Source organism: Equus przewalskii, chromosome 7, assembly GCF_037783145.1.
Source record: "Equus przewalskii isolate Varuska chromosome 7, EquPr2, whole genome shotgun sequence".
Classification (NCBI taxonomy): domain Eukaryota; kingdom Metazoa; phylum Chordata; class Mammalia; order Perissodactyla; family Equidae; genus Equus; species Equus przewalskii.
The window spans coordinates 29,163,546-29,179,802 of record NC_091837.1 but is presented as its reverse complement, the minus strand read 5'-3'; the positions used below and the strand labels follow the sequence as shown (position 1 = coordinate 29,179,802).

At 55.0% G+C, this 16,257-nt stretch overlaps 1 protein-coding gene across 31 annotated transcripts in view; it reads left to right on the top strand.

Moving 5' to 3' along the window:
* The window catches only part of RIMBP2 (RIMS binding protein 2), a 250,446-nt gene that overhangs the window by 204,757 nt on the left and 29,432 nt on the right, over window positions 1-16,257 (top strand). For all 31 annotated transcript variants that reach the window (XR_011541897.1, XR_011541896.1, XR_011541895.1 and 28 more), the window contains 6 exons: window positions 1,005-1,081; window positions 3,814-3,923; window positions 6,280-7,092; window positions 10,447-10,598; window positions 12,467-12,928; window positions 14,929-15,072. Coding sequence is in view for 27 of the 31 variants with exons in the window: in XM_070627332.1 (XP_070483433.1) it covers window positions 1,005-1,081; window positions 3,814-3,923; window positions 6,280-7,092; window positions 10,447-10,598; window positions 12,467-12,928; window positions 14,929-15,072 (1,758 nt within the window). In the remaining 4 variants the exon portion in view is untranslated. The remainder of the gene's footprint in view (window positions 1-1,004; window positions 1,082-3,813; window positions 3,924-6,279; window positions 7,093-10,446; window positions 10,599-12,466; window positions 12,929-14,928; window positions 15,073-16,257) is intronic.

Here is a 16,257-nt window from a genome sequence, read left to right as displayed (position 1 = left end):
CAGAGGCGAGGGCAGCCTTCCTCAGAACAGCCATTGGGCTACTTGTGTTGTGTTGTATCCATGAAGGAGCCCAGAAGAGGGCCATTGGGCTGGAGTGGAGCTGGGAGGAGTGGAGAGACGAGTTGAGGCCATAGGCCAAAGGGAAGCTCTTGATTTTTGTCTAAGCCCAGTGGGAAGCCACTGAAAGGTTTTAGGATGGAGTAACACGGTCTAATTCCACTCCGACTGCTGTGCAGAGTCTGGTATTATGAGTAGGGACGAGAGCAGAGACATTGCCTTCCTGTCTGGGGAAGGAACTCACACTCCTGCCCACATTCACTCCCACTCCTATGAGAAAAGACGACGCTTCCTCCTCCAGCCCCGTTGACCAACGATGGGCTTCTCCTTCACCCCCTCCTGACCCCAGAGATTGTCGTAGCTGGTGTAAGGAAACACGCACAGGCAGTCCTGGTGCTCCGCAGACTCCGGGACAGCAAAGAAGAGTAGGACGGAGGAAAGTGCACCCCATGTCACCTTCTCCACGCAGTCTTCCAGGATGTCCCAGTCCTGGAGCACAGTGCACTATCGGATGATCCGATGCGCTTCTGTCTCCCTCTCTGGACTGAGCCCCTCAAGGGCAGAGGGCACAAATTGTTGTCTGTCTTTGTGTCTTCCAAGGAGCCTAGCAGGGTCTGGCACTTGCCCTGGGTCTGGCTCGGTGAGCATCCCATGTCTTAAATTACATTGGGGAGGGTCCCCACCTTGAGTCCAATCTTGGTATGGGGAGACGAGTTCTTTATAAACATCCTTCTGTGTGACCAAGGAACCCACGCTGAGGGACCCGCTTTGTCTCTGGGCTCAGACCTAAGCCTGAGAATATGGGTGTAGCAGCGTCTCATGAGAGTTCCACCCTCTGAGGCCCTGAAGCCCAGTGAGACTGCGGAAGGGATTCCCTGTGTGTTTCTGGCATGAAGTGTGAAACCTACAGCTTCAGCAGCCCGCGTATCCACTTGTGTCTTTAACAGATGGATAATGAACGGAATTCCAATGCCTCCAAGCAGAGATACTCGGGAAAGGTCCACTTGTGTGTTGCCCGCTACAGGTGAGAGTGATGCTCCTCTCTGCACCTCCTGAGCACCCGTGAGCACAGGAGGCCTTGGGCACGGGAGGTGTTGCGTTGGGGAACCCTCCATTCGCTGAGGACGTCCCTTCTCCCAGGGCCTGGGAGCTGAGTGCTGGCTGCACCCCCACACAAGCCCATCACACTGTCCCTGGGGACACTGCCACAGTGCTGGGAAGACATGAGAGGCCACTGTCAGCGGGGCCTGAGGAGGGCTCAGTCCCGCCCCGTGTCTGAGAGGAGAGTGGTTCTTTCATTCTGTATGTGGGTGAGGATGGGGCACAGCTCTTCACCCGGAGCCCTCAATACTGCAAATTGGGCGACGGCTGGGATGCTGAGCTGGCCCATGTCGAGGTTGTTTCTCTAGCCAAGCTGGGGCCCGGTGAGCCGCACACCCTCCCTGCCCCCCCAGGAGCCTGGCGCCTCGGAGCTGCAGTGTGACGTGTGGGGCCACCTGCAGAATGCCCGCTGGCCTCCACTGCCTCCACTTTCGTAGAAAGGGAGGCTTATTCTGGGGACAGGTGCCCAAGAGCTAACGCACCTGAGGACGGAGTCCACAGGCGAGGAGCGAGCACAGTTCCCCACCGAGTTTATCCATGATACGCAGTCACACCAGCAGTGCGCCAACGTCTGCGTCCGTCCTTTGTTGGAGCTGTTTGTGTTTTCCCGGTGATGGTTTTAGGTTTATTCTTTTTACCACCCTTCCCCCCACCCAAACCAAACCAAACCAAACTGTGAGTAGCCCAGAATGCCAGTCCCAGAGAGAGCTGTGCACACCCCGGTCCTCTCAGTGCCCTTGGGCCCCCAGAGGAGTGGCTCTGAAGGTTAAAGTGGGAGTTTGGGTTTCCCCTGGGGCTAAACACTGTCATTGTTCCACAACCTGCTTAGACGTTTCCCCAAACTTAAAACCAGAGAAGCCTCGCCAGCCTCGCTTCCCCTCCGGCACCACGCCTCACTCTCTTCCCTCGAGGCTCTGCTTCCCGGCTATGCGCACAACCAGACGACCCTCGCTGACCCAGGCGCCCCACCCTTCTCCTCCAGCAGCTTTACTGAGATATAATTCACACACTGTACAGTTCACGCATCTGCCGCGTGCTGTTTCATGGGCTTGAGCGTATTCTCAGATGTGTGCCGCCGTGGCCACCGTCGAGTTTAGAATGTCTCCATCACCTCAGCAAGAACCCCGTCCCCTCCAGCTGTCGCCCCCGTCCCCTCGATCCCCACCCGCCCTGGACAACCGCTGGGCTGTTCCTGAAGTTTCCCTATTCTGGACACTTCCTGCATCTTTCGTTTCTGGAGTCTTGAGCTCAGCACTGCGCATCAAGCCCCACCCGTGGCCTGTGTCAGGGTCCCCTTCCTTTTTATATACAGACAGCAGTGCTCTGCGCAGACAGACCCCGTCCGTTACCCGCTCATCCCCGGTGGATGGTCATTTTCTCTGACCTCCACACCCCCTCAGCTCCCACCGTGCTCCTCTCACCTCTGGCCTCTTCGAGCCTCTCTTTCACCAGCTGAGACTCCCCTTCCTGAGAGCTGAATGTGGGCTTTCCTGAAGCCGGGGCCCATCTCCTGTCTTCTCCCTCCCTCCTCCCACCTCAGGTGGACTCTTCATCTGCACACCGACCACTCCAGTCCCTGTCTCCAGCCCATGTCCTCTCTGAGCTCATGTAGTCACCACCTAATCCACGTAAGACATCCAGAGTGAACACTTGGTCTCCGTCCTCCGTGCACCCAGTGGCCCTCCCAGGGACCCCCACTCAGCAATTGTATCCGCATCTGCTCACCCCAAGGCCAGAAAGCTTAGAGTCATCCTGGACCCCGGACCCTCACTCCTTGTGTCCAAACAATCCCCATTTCCGTCACCCCCTTTTAATTAGAAAATCCAAAACTCGTCTAACAAAAGTTTTATTTGCAAGTTGGACATGACTTTAAAAAATGTTAATTCCTCAATTGAGGATTTGAGAATGTGGGCACTTTTATACTCCTGGAGGAGAAGAAGGTAAAGTGGCGCATCCATTTTTCAGGGCATTTTGGCAGTACATACAAATATACTTCCTAGGGATTTATCTCTAGGAAGAAAGTGTGGATGTGTGCAAAGATATGTTTATAAGAATATATGATGCAACACTGATTATATTAGCCAAAATCTAGAAGCAACATCAATGCCTAACACTAGGAAATTGGTTAAATAAAGTATGCTAACCTGTTCAGTGGAATATTACACATCCCTTAAAAAGGATATGATAGAATATTTCATGAGGTGGAAGGATAGTCCTGCCATCTTGCAAAGTGTAAAAAATAAGCAGATTGCTAAATAGTATATGTAACATGATTCTACCTTTGCTAAATAATATATATCAAAAGACCAGAGGGTTAATTTCTTACTTACTTAGTAATTTGGAAATTTATAGTTATGGCAGAAGTGACAGGTGTGAACAGAAATATCGGAATTATAAACGTGTCATCTGATACGAAGGGCTCTGAGCTTTCGATGTGGTTTCAGAATTAACTTTTTGTTTTAAATCTATGAGCAGGGCAACAATGGCCTGAATTCTCCGTGTACAGAGGACTCATTGCACTGAGCCGTCATGTGGGTCTGTAGTTTGCCAGGAAGAGGAGACAGAAGCATCGTGGCAGCCTGCACTCTGCAGGGAGGGGCCAGGACCCCTCTCCATCCAGGGCATCCACTGAATGAGTCTCCTTTCTCCCCCCAGCTACAACCCCTTTGATGGGCCCAATGAGAACCCGGAAGCTGAGCTGCCCCTCACGGCAGGGAAATACCTCTACGTCTATGGAGACATGGATGAGGACGGCTTCTACGAAGGTGTGTTAGGATGTGGGCCCGTCGGCGCACAGGGGCCCAGTCCACCCCAGGCAATTTGTCCGGGGGCCTGATAGACCGGCCAGGTTCCCAAATCGCTCCTGGCTGCCCCAGTCCTCTCCTCTGACCCTCCCGCTCTCCAGAGTTACCAGTTTCCCCTTTCTGAGATTGAGTGGGATTCCCTATTTTTAACTCCAAGTAGACCTTTGCCACTCGGGGGATATTTTATAATGTTAGTCTCGGCAGGGCTTCCTGGGCACACGGGGCTGATGGATCCTCTTGTTCCCAAAAAGTCTCTCTTCCCTCTTCCATCTTCTGCCCCAGCATCCTCGGGTCTCCCAGTAGACGTCTTCTGTGGCAGGGCCAGGGCGCCTTCCAGGTGGCCTCCCCTGGCTCAGCACCATCCCATTGACCTTGAGCTTCCATTGTTCGCTTAGGGTGGTCTGGCCCACATCCTCCCAGGGCCCCTCCCACAGTTTGAAATCAGGAAATGTAAACTCCTCTGCCTGAAATGCCTGACCTTCTGTCACCTTTTTAGCTTGAGGATGATCATGTGACAGCGCCAGCAGCTTCATAAATCAAGATCCCTGAGCCCCCAAAACTTCTCCATCGCCTTGTACACAGTAGGCTCTTGGTTTCTTCCTGGTTCACCTGCGTGGAGGACTATTTCCTGCTAAACTAGCAGGTTTCTCTCTCACGACCTCGTGGACAGAGGCCCTCAGCTCTTGTCCTGGGTGCTCATTGGCGTGACGTCAGGCTGCCTCCATTGATGCTCAGGAGCCTGTGGGCGGCATCATTTCTTGTCGGTTCTCGGGAGCACAGTCGTGGATCCTCCACCCCAGAAATTTCACCACGATTGGTGGCAAAAGAGTTTGAACTCTTAACATAAATTCACGTTACTTTCACTGGTTTTCACACCAATGTAGAAATATGGGACCAAGGCGGCTGCCAGAAAACCCTTGCTGGAAATCTCCGGAACATTCACACCAGGCTTCATGCCACATAAACCTCCCAGAGGCCTGATCACAAGCAGGCTGCCATGCTCAGGGTCCCATCATCTGTGTGATAGTGGGAAGCTTTGCTTCACTGCCCTGTGCCTCAGTTTCCCCAGCTGTAGATGGACATAGTAGTAGTTCCCACCTTGTGGGGTGGCTGTGAGGATAAATGAGGTCATAGGTGTGAAGAGGTCAGAAGAGGGCTTGGTATACAGTAGTTGTTCAATAAATGTTAGTCATCACATCATCATCACCAGCATCTCCCCTTGTGTGGAAAGGAGGCTGTATTTATAGGACACCTTCCAGGCAGAGTCAATCTCAGGACCCTCGCCCTCCATGGGCTCAGGAGCAGAGTCAGAGGCCTTGTTTATTCTGGTTGAACCCAGGACGGGTTAAATGGCCGCATGCACTCCCCCAGGCCAGTTGCATGTCCTGAGTCGAGGGTCTGTTGAGAGCAGCCCCCAGTGCTCAGCTCTTCCCAGCCTCCGTGGGTCCCTTGGCCTCCATGGAGCCGTTTGCCTGCGGACACTCTGTGATGTGTGGGAGCAGATGGCCCTTCCTGCTGGTGCTGGAAGGTTATCCAAACAGCGTCATCTTTGAAGCTCCTCAAAGTGCTCCTCAGTTTCCCGGGCGTCTGCTTTTGAGCCCCACTAATAGAGCGAATACACAGAAGCTAGGCCATTTCACGAAATATAAAGGGGTCCCCACCATGACCGCCCGTAGCCACGAGAGCTAGCCTGATGGCATCTTTTTGCCACTTAACCTACAGGTGGTTCTGGCACCAAATTGATAGTCTTGTCTCACCCCCGGTGGACACGTCGGGAATTTCATTAAGATGGACATAGCTTTGCAAGAGGAAAGTCCCCTTTAATTCCTATTCGCATGATTGCTCAACCAAAATTAAGAGTGAGATGTCTATTTTTCTAACCTCCAAAACCCACCTATTTTACGTGTTTGTTCGTCCTTCCATCAAACCCTAACCGAGCACCTGCCATGTACCATGTGTCCCTCTAGGACGTTCAGTGTGGTGACAAATCTCCCTGCCCCGAGGGGCATTGCCCCAGGTAGAAGGGGCTCATCACCACACGCAGATAGATGAACGGAAGTTTCAGATTGCGATAAGCACAGTGGAGAAAACCAGGCAGACTAATGGGGGGTAGCAGATGGCAAGGTTGGGTTGTGGGTGGTGGGGCTGGGGTCCTGAGGAGGTGATGTGTGAACAGATTCCTGTAAAGAGCCGAGGAATCTCACCGAAGCCCTGTTGCTTTACCGGATGGCTCCATCAGGGAGAGATCCAGAGTCGGCTGCAGGACTCAGGGCCTGAGGAGATGGTCAGAGGATAACGCTGCCCTTGTACCCAACAGGCGAACTCCTGGATGGGCAGAGGGGTCTGGTACCCTCCAACTTTGTGGATTTTGTCCAGGACAACGAGTCGCGACTGGCAAGTGCACTGGGAAATGAACAGGATCAGAATTTCATCAACCATTCCAGCTTCGGCGTGGAGGGGGAGAGCATCCTTGACCTCCACTCCCCCACTCAGACAGACACCGGCATAACCGACAATGGCGCGGGGACGCTGGACATGAACATTGATGACATTGGAGAAGACATCGTGCCTTACCCTAGAAAAATCACCCTTATCAAACAACTTGCCAAAAGTGTCATTGTGGGCTGGGAGCCCCCGGCAGTGCCCCCGGGATGGGGGACGGTGAGCAGCTACAACGTGCTGGTGGACAAGGAGACGCGCCTGAGCCTCACGCTAGGCGGCAGAACTAAGGCCCTCATCGAGAAGCTCAACATGGCGGCCTGCACCTACCGCATCTCCGTGCAGTGCATGACCAGCAGGGGCAGCTCGGACGAGCTGCAGTGCACGCTGCTGGTGGGCAAGGATGTGGTGGTGGCCCCTTCCCACCTGCGGGTGGACAACATCACGCAGATCTCCGCCCAGCTCTCCTGGCTGCCCACCAACAGCAACTACAGCCATGTGATCTTCCTCAACGAGGAGGAGTTTGACATCGTCAAGGCTGCGCGGTACAAGTACCAGTTCTTTAATCTCAGACCCAACATGGCCTACAAGGTGAAGGTTCTGGCCAAACCCCACCAGATGCCGTGGCAGCTGCCCCTGGAGCAGCGGGAGAAGCAGGAGGCCTTCGTGGAGTTCTCCACGTTGCCTGCAGGTGAGCCTGTCCATCCATGGGGTCCCCCCAAGGGGGACGAGGCCGGATGTCACCCTGTACAACGGGAGGGGCCGGGGGAGGGAGCAGAGGGGAAAACTGCATGCAACCACCATTTTCCTGGAAAATGCCTTAAATCACCCAGGAAGCCCGGAACATGGGCGTGTGTGCGTATGTGTGTGTGTGCGTGTGTGTGTGAGACAGAAGGAATACTTGGGATTTGTTTAGGGGCCATGTTGTTGAAAATGTTTCTTTTCATGCTTGCATTTGCAAGAGGCTCAGTCCTACAAAGACAGGAGGAAATTGAGACCATCCTAGGGGACAGGCATTCCTCTTCCTTGCAGCATCCTCTCCCGGCACGTGCTCGTTGAGCGCCCACACTCCTCTCAGAATTGCTCTTTCTCTCTCTCACATGTGGGTGAACTTGAGAAGAAGACAGGGAGTCCCACTGTTGGCGCGATTCTGGGGGTTCGCGAGCCGCCGGCTCCTTCTCGGCACTCTCAGCTGTAACAGGAGGAGCAGTGGGCTCCCCTCCCCTTCCCACGCACACTCCCGGGACACTGTGAAGACGTGGGACAAGGGGGACGAGGCTGCTGGGTCTGCTGGTTTTCTGATTAATCAGGATCCCAGTGCTAAGGGGCAACTACTACCTGGACGCCCAGAGATTTCTGTTGTGCTAATTTTTGCTGGATGCACACACAAGGTAGCCCTTCCAAGCAGGTCGGCTGTGCCCAGGATAGGGGTCTGGACACCTGGGGAAGAGCAGCCTTCTTTGAGCGAAGAAGATTGTTTTGCAAAAATATTTGAAGGCATCGTTCATTAGGCCTAGGCCCTGTCTCAGTCCTGTGACGGTCATATAGTTCCCTTGAGACACCTGTCTTGATGCTCTCCTTGTTGGATTTCTCTTCCGAGATTAATGAACCCAGCCCTGCGCAACCTCATTTCCCAACAGTTTCACGAACAATTCAGTCATCCTCCAGAATATTTTTACCAACTGCACAAACTCTGCTCTAATGCAAGATTGGCTTTTCAATTCACGGTGGATTCACTTTTTCTTTCATTGAGCTCTCCAGTATTTGTGAAATCCATAGTCAATTAGAGTCTCATATACAAGGCAGCAAGGTCAGGGGCAGGTGGGACAGACACTGCTTTAGGGAGAGGAGCGCGTCCGGGTAGGAAGTAATTTACAAAGGTCAATTCATCCACGTTCTGTGATGACCTTTGGTTTCCTGCCTGGCTTCCAGGGCATCAGTCAGGAAAACCAGGATAGTGAGGACCCCTCTGTCCACGGATGCCTCCCCTGAAATCTTGCCATCGGTGCTGAGGTGAAGAAACGAGAAGCACCAATCGCAGGGACTCCCGGGGACTCAGACGAGGATGAGGAGCACATCCAGTGGGACGGGGGGAAGGCTTCCTGGAGGAGCTCACATTGAGATGGAGGGGAATGGGACCCTGGAGAAGATGCCAAGCACAGGGAGTGTTCCCGTAGGTTAACTTCCGACCACTGGGTATCCTAGTCCACTCAGGCTGATAAAACTGCCATAAACTGGGGGCTTCAGCAACAGACATTGATTTCTCACAGTTCTGGAAGCTGGAAGTCCACGATCAAGGCATCAGCAGACTTGGTGTCTGGTGAGAACCACTTCTTGGTTCCTAGATGGCACCTTCTCTCCGTGTCCTCACGTGGCGGGAGGGCTGAGGGAGCCCCCTGGGCTCTCATCCCATAGCAGGCTATTTCCATTGCCTGTCCAGAAGGAGGGGTGTCTGGACCGCGGAGAGTGAAATGAGTGGCAGGAATGGGGAGAGCTTTCCCGGGGGGAGAGGTGAGGCTGCCTCCTGAACCCAGCTCAGTCTGAACTCCGGCGTTGGGGTTCTAAATGCCCCTATGCGACGGACTCCAGCACACTTCCCCCCCGGTCAGCCGTCTCTGGGCCGGGGCGGAGAGATGGGCTGCAGCTGGCAGAGCATCAGCTCCTCGAGTCTCCTGTCACCCACACACCTGCCCTCTGCTGCGACTTCGCTTCATGCAGGGGGTGCCGTGAAAAGTCCCAGACCCATTTCAGGGCTTGACCTTTGCCCTTAAGAGTAATGAGGCGATGTGTCATGTTTAATGGAACTGTCTGGTCGGGATTTAACTTCTGAGCTGAGTTGCAAAGAGGTTTTAAAGACCTTTATCACAGCACGTCATCGAGAGTGGGGTCGTATGTGCCTTGGCCCATGGGCTGCGGGCACGTGCCTCATGAATTCTGCTTCCCACGCTTAGCAGCTGAGTGGCTTCCCTTAATTTCCTCCTGTGCACAGTGGGGATGTGCTGAGATCACAGGAGTGTGAGGATTGGTGAGATGAAGTATGAGAGTGAGAAGAAGGCGCAGCATGTGGACATCCTCAGGGAACAGCCCCTGCTCTCCTCCCTGGAAATCTGGAGCTGGGGGGCTTCAGCTGGGCCCTGGAGCGTGTGGAGCCTTCCCTCAAAGTTACAAATCCATTCCTTCCCATCCTTCCAAGCGGGCAGATGTGGGGAGTTTTGCACGGACCTAGAGGAAAGGGTCAGTGCAGGATGGGCAATCCTGCTGTCCCCAGGAGCCGTCCAGAATGACTGGTGACATGAGCCCTGCCTCCTTGTTGCTCAAGTCAACTACTCAAGACTTCATCTCGCAACATCCAACAAGCACAGTTCCAACCGGCTTCAGCACAAAAGGAAGTGTGTCAGCGGGTGCAGCTGGAAAGTCTGTGTGCAGAGCTGGATTCTCGGGTTCACACGGCTTCATTAGAACCCCGTCTCTCTCCATCTTTCAGTTTTGTCCTTCTCCCACCAGCTGGCAAGATGGGTGCTCAGTGGTCCAGGCTTACGTTCAATGAAGGCTCAAGTCCAGGCTTAAGTCCAATGAAGAGAGAGAGAGAAGGATGGAGGGAAGGCAGGAGGGAGGAAGAGGGGAGCAGAAGAGGAGGGGAGAGGCAGAGGGAGGGATCCCTCTCCTCTGCCCAACACTGCGATCTCCTTGGCCCGTCCAGAACTGATCATGGGGCTGACCAGCCAGTCCCGAATCACCGGCTGGCCTGGCAACAGGGTCCAGGTAGCTTTGTCCAGTCACATAGGCTGAGAGCCAGGCAGCAGGCGTTTCTGGAAGGGAGAATGAATGCCCCCAGAGGTTAAGGCCACAGTGCAGCACGCATCCTGGGAGCTGCTGCTTTCCCGAGCTCTCTCTGCCTCTTTCACACTTCCTAATCTCTCCTCCTGGCCCTGGCAACTTTAACGAATGACGTCATTTCCAAGTGAGACCCTCCAGGTGTAGTATAGTAACAGCTCACCTGCCAGGGGCCACGCTCTGAAACTTCTCTGCCTTCTGTCCCCTTCAGGTCCTCCGGCTCCCCCACAAGATGTCACTGTCCAAGCTGGGGCCAGCTCAGCCACCGTGCAGGTCTCCTGGAGGCCGCCCACTCTGACGACCACCGGGCTGTCCAATGGAGCCAATGTTACAGGCTATGGCGTGTATGCAAAGGGACACAGGGTGAGTTTTGTTGGGGGGGTGCACCCAGGACTGGCCCGATATCTGCTCAGTGTGGGGTTGACCATGGGAAGCGTCTTTCCTCCCTCCTCCACCCCAAGATCCACCAGCACTTATTAAACACCACCCACACCGCCACCCCAAGGCCTGGCCACAGAGCACTGAGAACCCCATCCATTTTTGTCCCCCTCCTTTCCAGAATTCTCACTGCCTCCCTTCCACTCTGATTATCTGCCCTGCTTTGGACCTTTTCTTTTCTCCTCCCCTCAGTATTAAAAACCCACTTGTCTTGAGTCCCACAATATGAGGGCCCCCTCAAAACGTGACTGGCCTTTGAATTCCAATGAACTGATTCTTGGCAAGATGGTATTAAGGCCCAAAGGGGAGCACTCCTGGCCAACACTGTAGGGTCTGCCCATCAGCAAATGACCGGGCCTTGACTCTGAGAAGCAAGCCTGTCCTCAGGCTTGCAGCAGGGAAACCCATCACATCAGCCCCATGCCTGTGCTGGCACATGAAATAGACACAGCTGCCTGTGGGGGAGGCTTGAGAAGCTTCTGTCTATCCTCCATCCTTCCCATCCCGTTTGTCCCAAGGAGGAGGGAGTGAGGTATTTGATGGACAGATGTGAGTGGCTGAGCTCTCTCCCACTTGCTCTGTGAGAGCTGCCTGCTGCACGCTGCACGACTCCCCTCTGCTCCCCACTCCTGCAGGCTGCATGACTCCCCTCTGCTCCCTTCCTCCTGCAGGTTGCATGACTCCCCTCTGTTCTCCCCCCTCCTGTAGACTGCAAGACTCCCCTCTGCTCCCCTCCTCCTGTAGGCTGCATGACTCCCCTCTGCTCCCTCCTCTTGCAGGCTGCATGACTACCGTCTGCTCCCCCCTCCTGCAGGCTGCATGACTCCCCTCTGCTCCCCCCTCCTGCAGGCTGCATGACTCCCCTCTGCTCACCCCTCCTGCAGGCTGCATGACTCCCCTCTGCTCCCCTGCTCCTGCAGGCTGCATGACTCCCCTCTGTTCTCCCCTCCTCCTGCAGGCTGCATGACTCCTTTCTGCTCCACCCTCCTGCAGGCTGCATGACTCCCCTCTGCTCCCCCCTCCTGCAGGCTGCATGACTCCCCTCTGCTCCCCCCTCCTGCAGGCTGCATGACTCCCCTCTGCTCCCCTGCTCCTGCAGGCTGCATGACTCCCCTCTGTTCTCCCCTCCTCCTGCAGGCTGCATGACTCCTCTCTGCTCCACCCTCCTGCAGGCTGCATGACTCCCCTCTGCTCCCCTCCTCCTGCAGGCTGCTTGACTCCTCTCTGCTCCACCCTCCTGCAGGCTGCATGACTCCCCTCTGCTCCCCTTCTCCTGCAGGCTGCATGACTCCCCTCTGTTCTCCCCTCTCCTGCAGGCTGCATGACTCCCCTCTGCTCCCTTCTCTGTGGGGAAGTCCTCCTGTGGCAGGTCCTGCTCGTGCAGAAGAGGCCTCAGTCCTGTCTTCTCACTGCAGTAGGAAGCCCAGTTTGGCCTCGCCCAGCCCCTTCCTTCCGCTCAGCTTTGGCAGTAGTAAACCTCCTGTTGTGATCCCTCTCTGGCCCCTGCCTCTCTTGGTTCTGAACTGGGAAGAAAAGGGGCGTGCTTAATGGCCCTCCCAGCCTCCAATGGCTGGGCAGATCCTGGGGCCTGCAGGCCTCCCCTGCCTGGCCCTCTCTGAAACTTACCTGATTTCCAGGCTGCGCCATGTGGTTTGGGTCGGATGTAGTTTGGGCCCCAGTCCCTGACTACGAGAGGCAGTCTGAGGGCTGGCCTTTCCCATTTCACGGGCACATGGAGAGCAACTGCCTGTGATACCCGGGGCCAGCTGTGAGCTGCCTTTCTCTATGCGCAGGTGGCTGAGGTCATCTCCCCGACGGCGGACAGCACAGCCGTGGAGCTCGTGCGGCTGCGGAGCCTGGAAGCCAAGGGTGTGACTGTGAGGACCCTCTCTGCGCAGGGCGAGTCCATAGACTCTGCTGTTGCTGCCATTCCCGCCGACCTCCTGGTGCCTCCAACCCCTCACCCCAGAACTGCTCCCACACCGAAGCCATTAGCAAGTGCCGGAGCCCCTGATACCAAAGATGAACACCTGGGTCCCCATGTCAAGGTGGACGAGGCCTGGGAGCAGAGTCGGGTGCCTGCCCCTGCCCACGGGCACATGCTGGAGCCGCCTGGCCTCCAGGGCCCGGGTCCCGGAAGGCGGTCGCCCTCGCCCAGCCGGATCCTCCCGCAGCCACAGGGCACCCCGGTTTCCACCTCTGTCGCCAAGGCCATGGCCCGGGAAGCCGCGCAGAGAGTGGCCGAGAGCAGCAGGGTAAGATTGAAGAGGTTTTCCTCATTGGTTCTGCCGCTCCTGGAATGTGTTCCATCCCTGCAGCCCAGCTGGGATGGAACGTTCCAGCAGCACCGTGAGTCTGCAGAGAAGCGCTCGGAACGCTCGGGATCTGCCTTGACTTAGAAGGGAGGATGTCACGTGTGTCCTTCAGTGTCCCCTTGGGCTATGTTCAGCCCTGATCCTGATGGAATCAGAATGCTGGATGTTTTGCAAATATGGACCCAGATAACCAGACCAAATGCCTGTCTACCAGCCTGGCTTAGAAACTGGGTGTGAGCAACCCACCAGCCAGACTTTGGTCTGTGTCAGGGGATCTGAGAGGGGCCCGCTGGGAGTCAGCTTGGGAACCCATCTTCCTAAACAAGGCACAACTCCTGCCTCCGCTCGCTCTGGAGTTGTGTGTATGTGTGTATACATGTACATGCACACACGTAGACAGACATATTTACACACGCATATATACCTACATAATACACATATAGACGACACACATATGGTTGCATGCCTATTACTAGAAACAGTTGGGGCCATGGGGAGAAGGAGTGTTTAGATCACGGTGGGGCCATGTTCCTGACGGTGTGGCAATGAGACAAGAGATTTTAAGAAACACCTATGAAGTGATGCCTAGCAAAGCGGGTGAGCTGAGCTGGACGGGGAGCCCCTCGCTGCCTGGGACAAACCCCCCATCTCTTCCTCATGTGCGTCCATCTACCAGGGTGCCCGGCGTGTCTGCTGCGAGCCCGAGGTCAGGGCGCTGGGAGAGAGACAGCAGTCCTCTCGGCACTGCCCGGCCAGCCGGTAGGGTCTCACCAGGATGTGACCCCTGGCAGCGCCGTCTCTGAGATCCAGGTGGAAACGCCTGTGCCACCAGTGGGAGACGCTGACTTCCCTGGCATCCCCAGGGTTGGGGGCTGGGTCAGGGGACTTCATGAGGGGCGCAGTCCCCCAGAGGTCAGAGCTAAGTGGCACAGGCCACGTCCAGGACCCGGGAGGGATGCAAGCTACAGCAACAGTGCTTCAGCTACTTTCAAAAAACTGGGAGTCCAGGCTTTTATGTGATGTCTCCCAGTTTGTTCAAATTGGCCACGAATTCTTAAAAAAAAAAAATTAAACACTAATTTGTGATCTCTGACTGAAGAGAATGCTTCAGAACATTCACATTTATTTCCGGCCCAGTGCTTCTCTGCTCTGATTTCCTGCAGAGCAAAAGCCCAGGCCCCGAACATCAGCGTTGGGGGCTTCGGGCGAAGCTCCAGGGGCAGGAAGGGGCTGGCAGGTGAGTGCTGCCCGCTGTGCCCCTTCTGATGGCAGCCACACATCCTGCAGCCCTAAGACCCCCAGACAGGGCCCCCAGAGCTGGCTGCAGCAGAGACTGGGCCCAGGAAAGCTGGCCCACCTTCTGGAAGGTGTGGAGAAAAAGCACACATCTGAGATTCATTTTTCAAGAAAAGGATTTAGAGCCAGGCAAAGGTGGCAAATGGAGGGAGACGAGAAGTTCATTGGTGTCTGCGAGTGCCTAGCAATAGTTCTGGGGGCCGCCTGGTGGCCTAGTGGTTAAGTTCACGGCTCTGCGTCCGCGGCCTGGGTTTCACTAGTTCGGATCCTGGGTGCAGACCTAGCACTGCTCCTCAAGCCATGTGGCATCCCACGTACAAAATAGAGGGAGATTGGCATAGCTATTAGCTCAGCAACAATCTTCCTCACCAAAACAAACAAAAAAAGAAAGTTGTGGTAAGCGTGGGAGGGGACAGGAAGGTACAGCTGTGTCACACCCACATCAGAAAAGCCACCCTTGAGCCAGCGTGTTGGGTCACTTGACCCTGTGTTCCACATAATGGTTCCCAGAGGGCTGTGGGGTCGAGCAAAGGAAGGGGCAGAACCCAGAAGACGTGGAGCCTGGAGGCCTCCTTCCCTGCAGCTGCCCGGCTCCCCTGCTCCGCAGCCTCTGCTTACCCGCTTCTCCTCTTTCTCCCTCCAAGTTAGAGAAACGGAGCATCTTCCTGGAGAGGAGCAGCGGGCAATACACCAACTCCGACGAGGAGGACGGCTATGACTCCCCAGACGTCAAGAGGAGGGGCGCCTCGGTGGACGACTTCCTGAAGGGCTCCGAGCTGGGCAAGCCGGTGAGAGCAGGAAGAGAGTGCCTGCTGGCCCCCTGTGTCCCATCCGTCAGAGCCTAGCTGATGCCTCTGCATAGGCCTTTGGAGACCCAAACACCCTGGCCCATGAGAAAGAGGAGGAGGGGCCAGGCCCGGGTACCCTAATTGCGGTAGAGTTGGAAAGTGTAGGCTTAACCAGGCCTGTGCGTTGGTGACATCATGTGGGGACAATTTCAAACATCTAAGGTGAGGCTTCCACCCTGCCTGGCTGCCCTGTGCTGGTATCTGGTCATGAAGGCGATTTGGGGGTCAGGTAAATCCACAGATGACCACCTGGTGTCAATTTAGCAGAACCTACCATTTGTGTGCTCACTTTTGTTAATCAGGCAAATGTTTTTGGACACCTGCTCTGTGCTAGGCATCATGGGAAATTCAGAAATCAAACGGTCAGCATCCTACCTGCAGAGAAACACAGTGTCAGTGCTTCCCCTTCTGCACCAGGCTTCTAATTAACAAATCCCTCCAGTGTGGGTTTGGTCGCCATTTTCTGGTTATGTGTATGCTAATAGAAATGTCCTTGAATGGTGTCAAGAATGGTGGACAGCAGGAGGGCAGGGTCTGGAGAGTCCTGAGATCTTGGAATGTCAGAGCTTGAAGACATATCAGACGCTGGGTCATCCAGCCCCCTCGAGACACACTCCCACAGCAGGGCAGTGTCACAGCCTCCATAAGAAGGAATCTCACAGACCTGGAGTCACATCCTGACGCTGCTGCTGCCTGCTGTAGCGCGGTAGGCAAGTTACCCAGCCTCTCTAGTCATCAGAGTCTTTATCTGTAAGATTAAAACAACTCTGTTTTCATTAATTTTAACATAAGAAAAGGAATGCCCAACTAATAATGAGTAAGATAACAAAGACATTTAATTACCCCACATCACAGGAAGGCTCAAGTGGGAGGTTGCAAGGTTGATAAAGCTGCTCAATTGTGTCCAGGCTCTGGGTTCTGAACCTTCCATTCGTTTGGCCTTTCATTGGCCTTTCATGGTTACAAAGTGGCTGCCATTGCTCCAATAATCACACCCTCATATGACAGCACCCCAAGGAGGAAAGAAGGAGTGGATAGAAAAGGGAGGGGACTTTATCCTCAGGCACTTTCCTCTTAACTTGGGAGAAAAATCTTTTCCAGAAGCTCCATCAGACTTCCCACTAC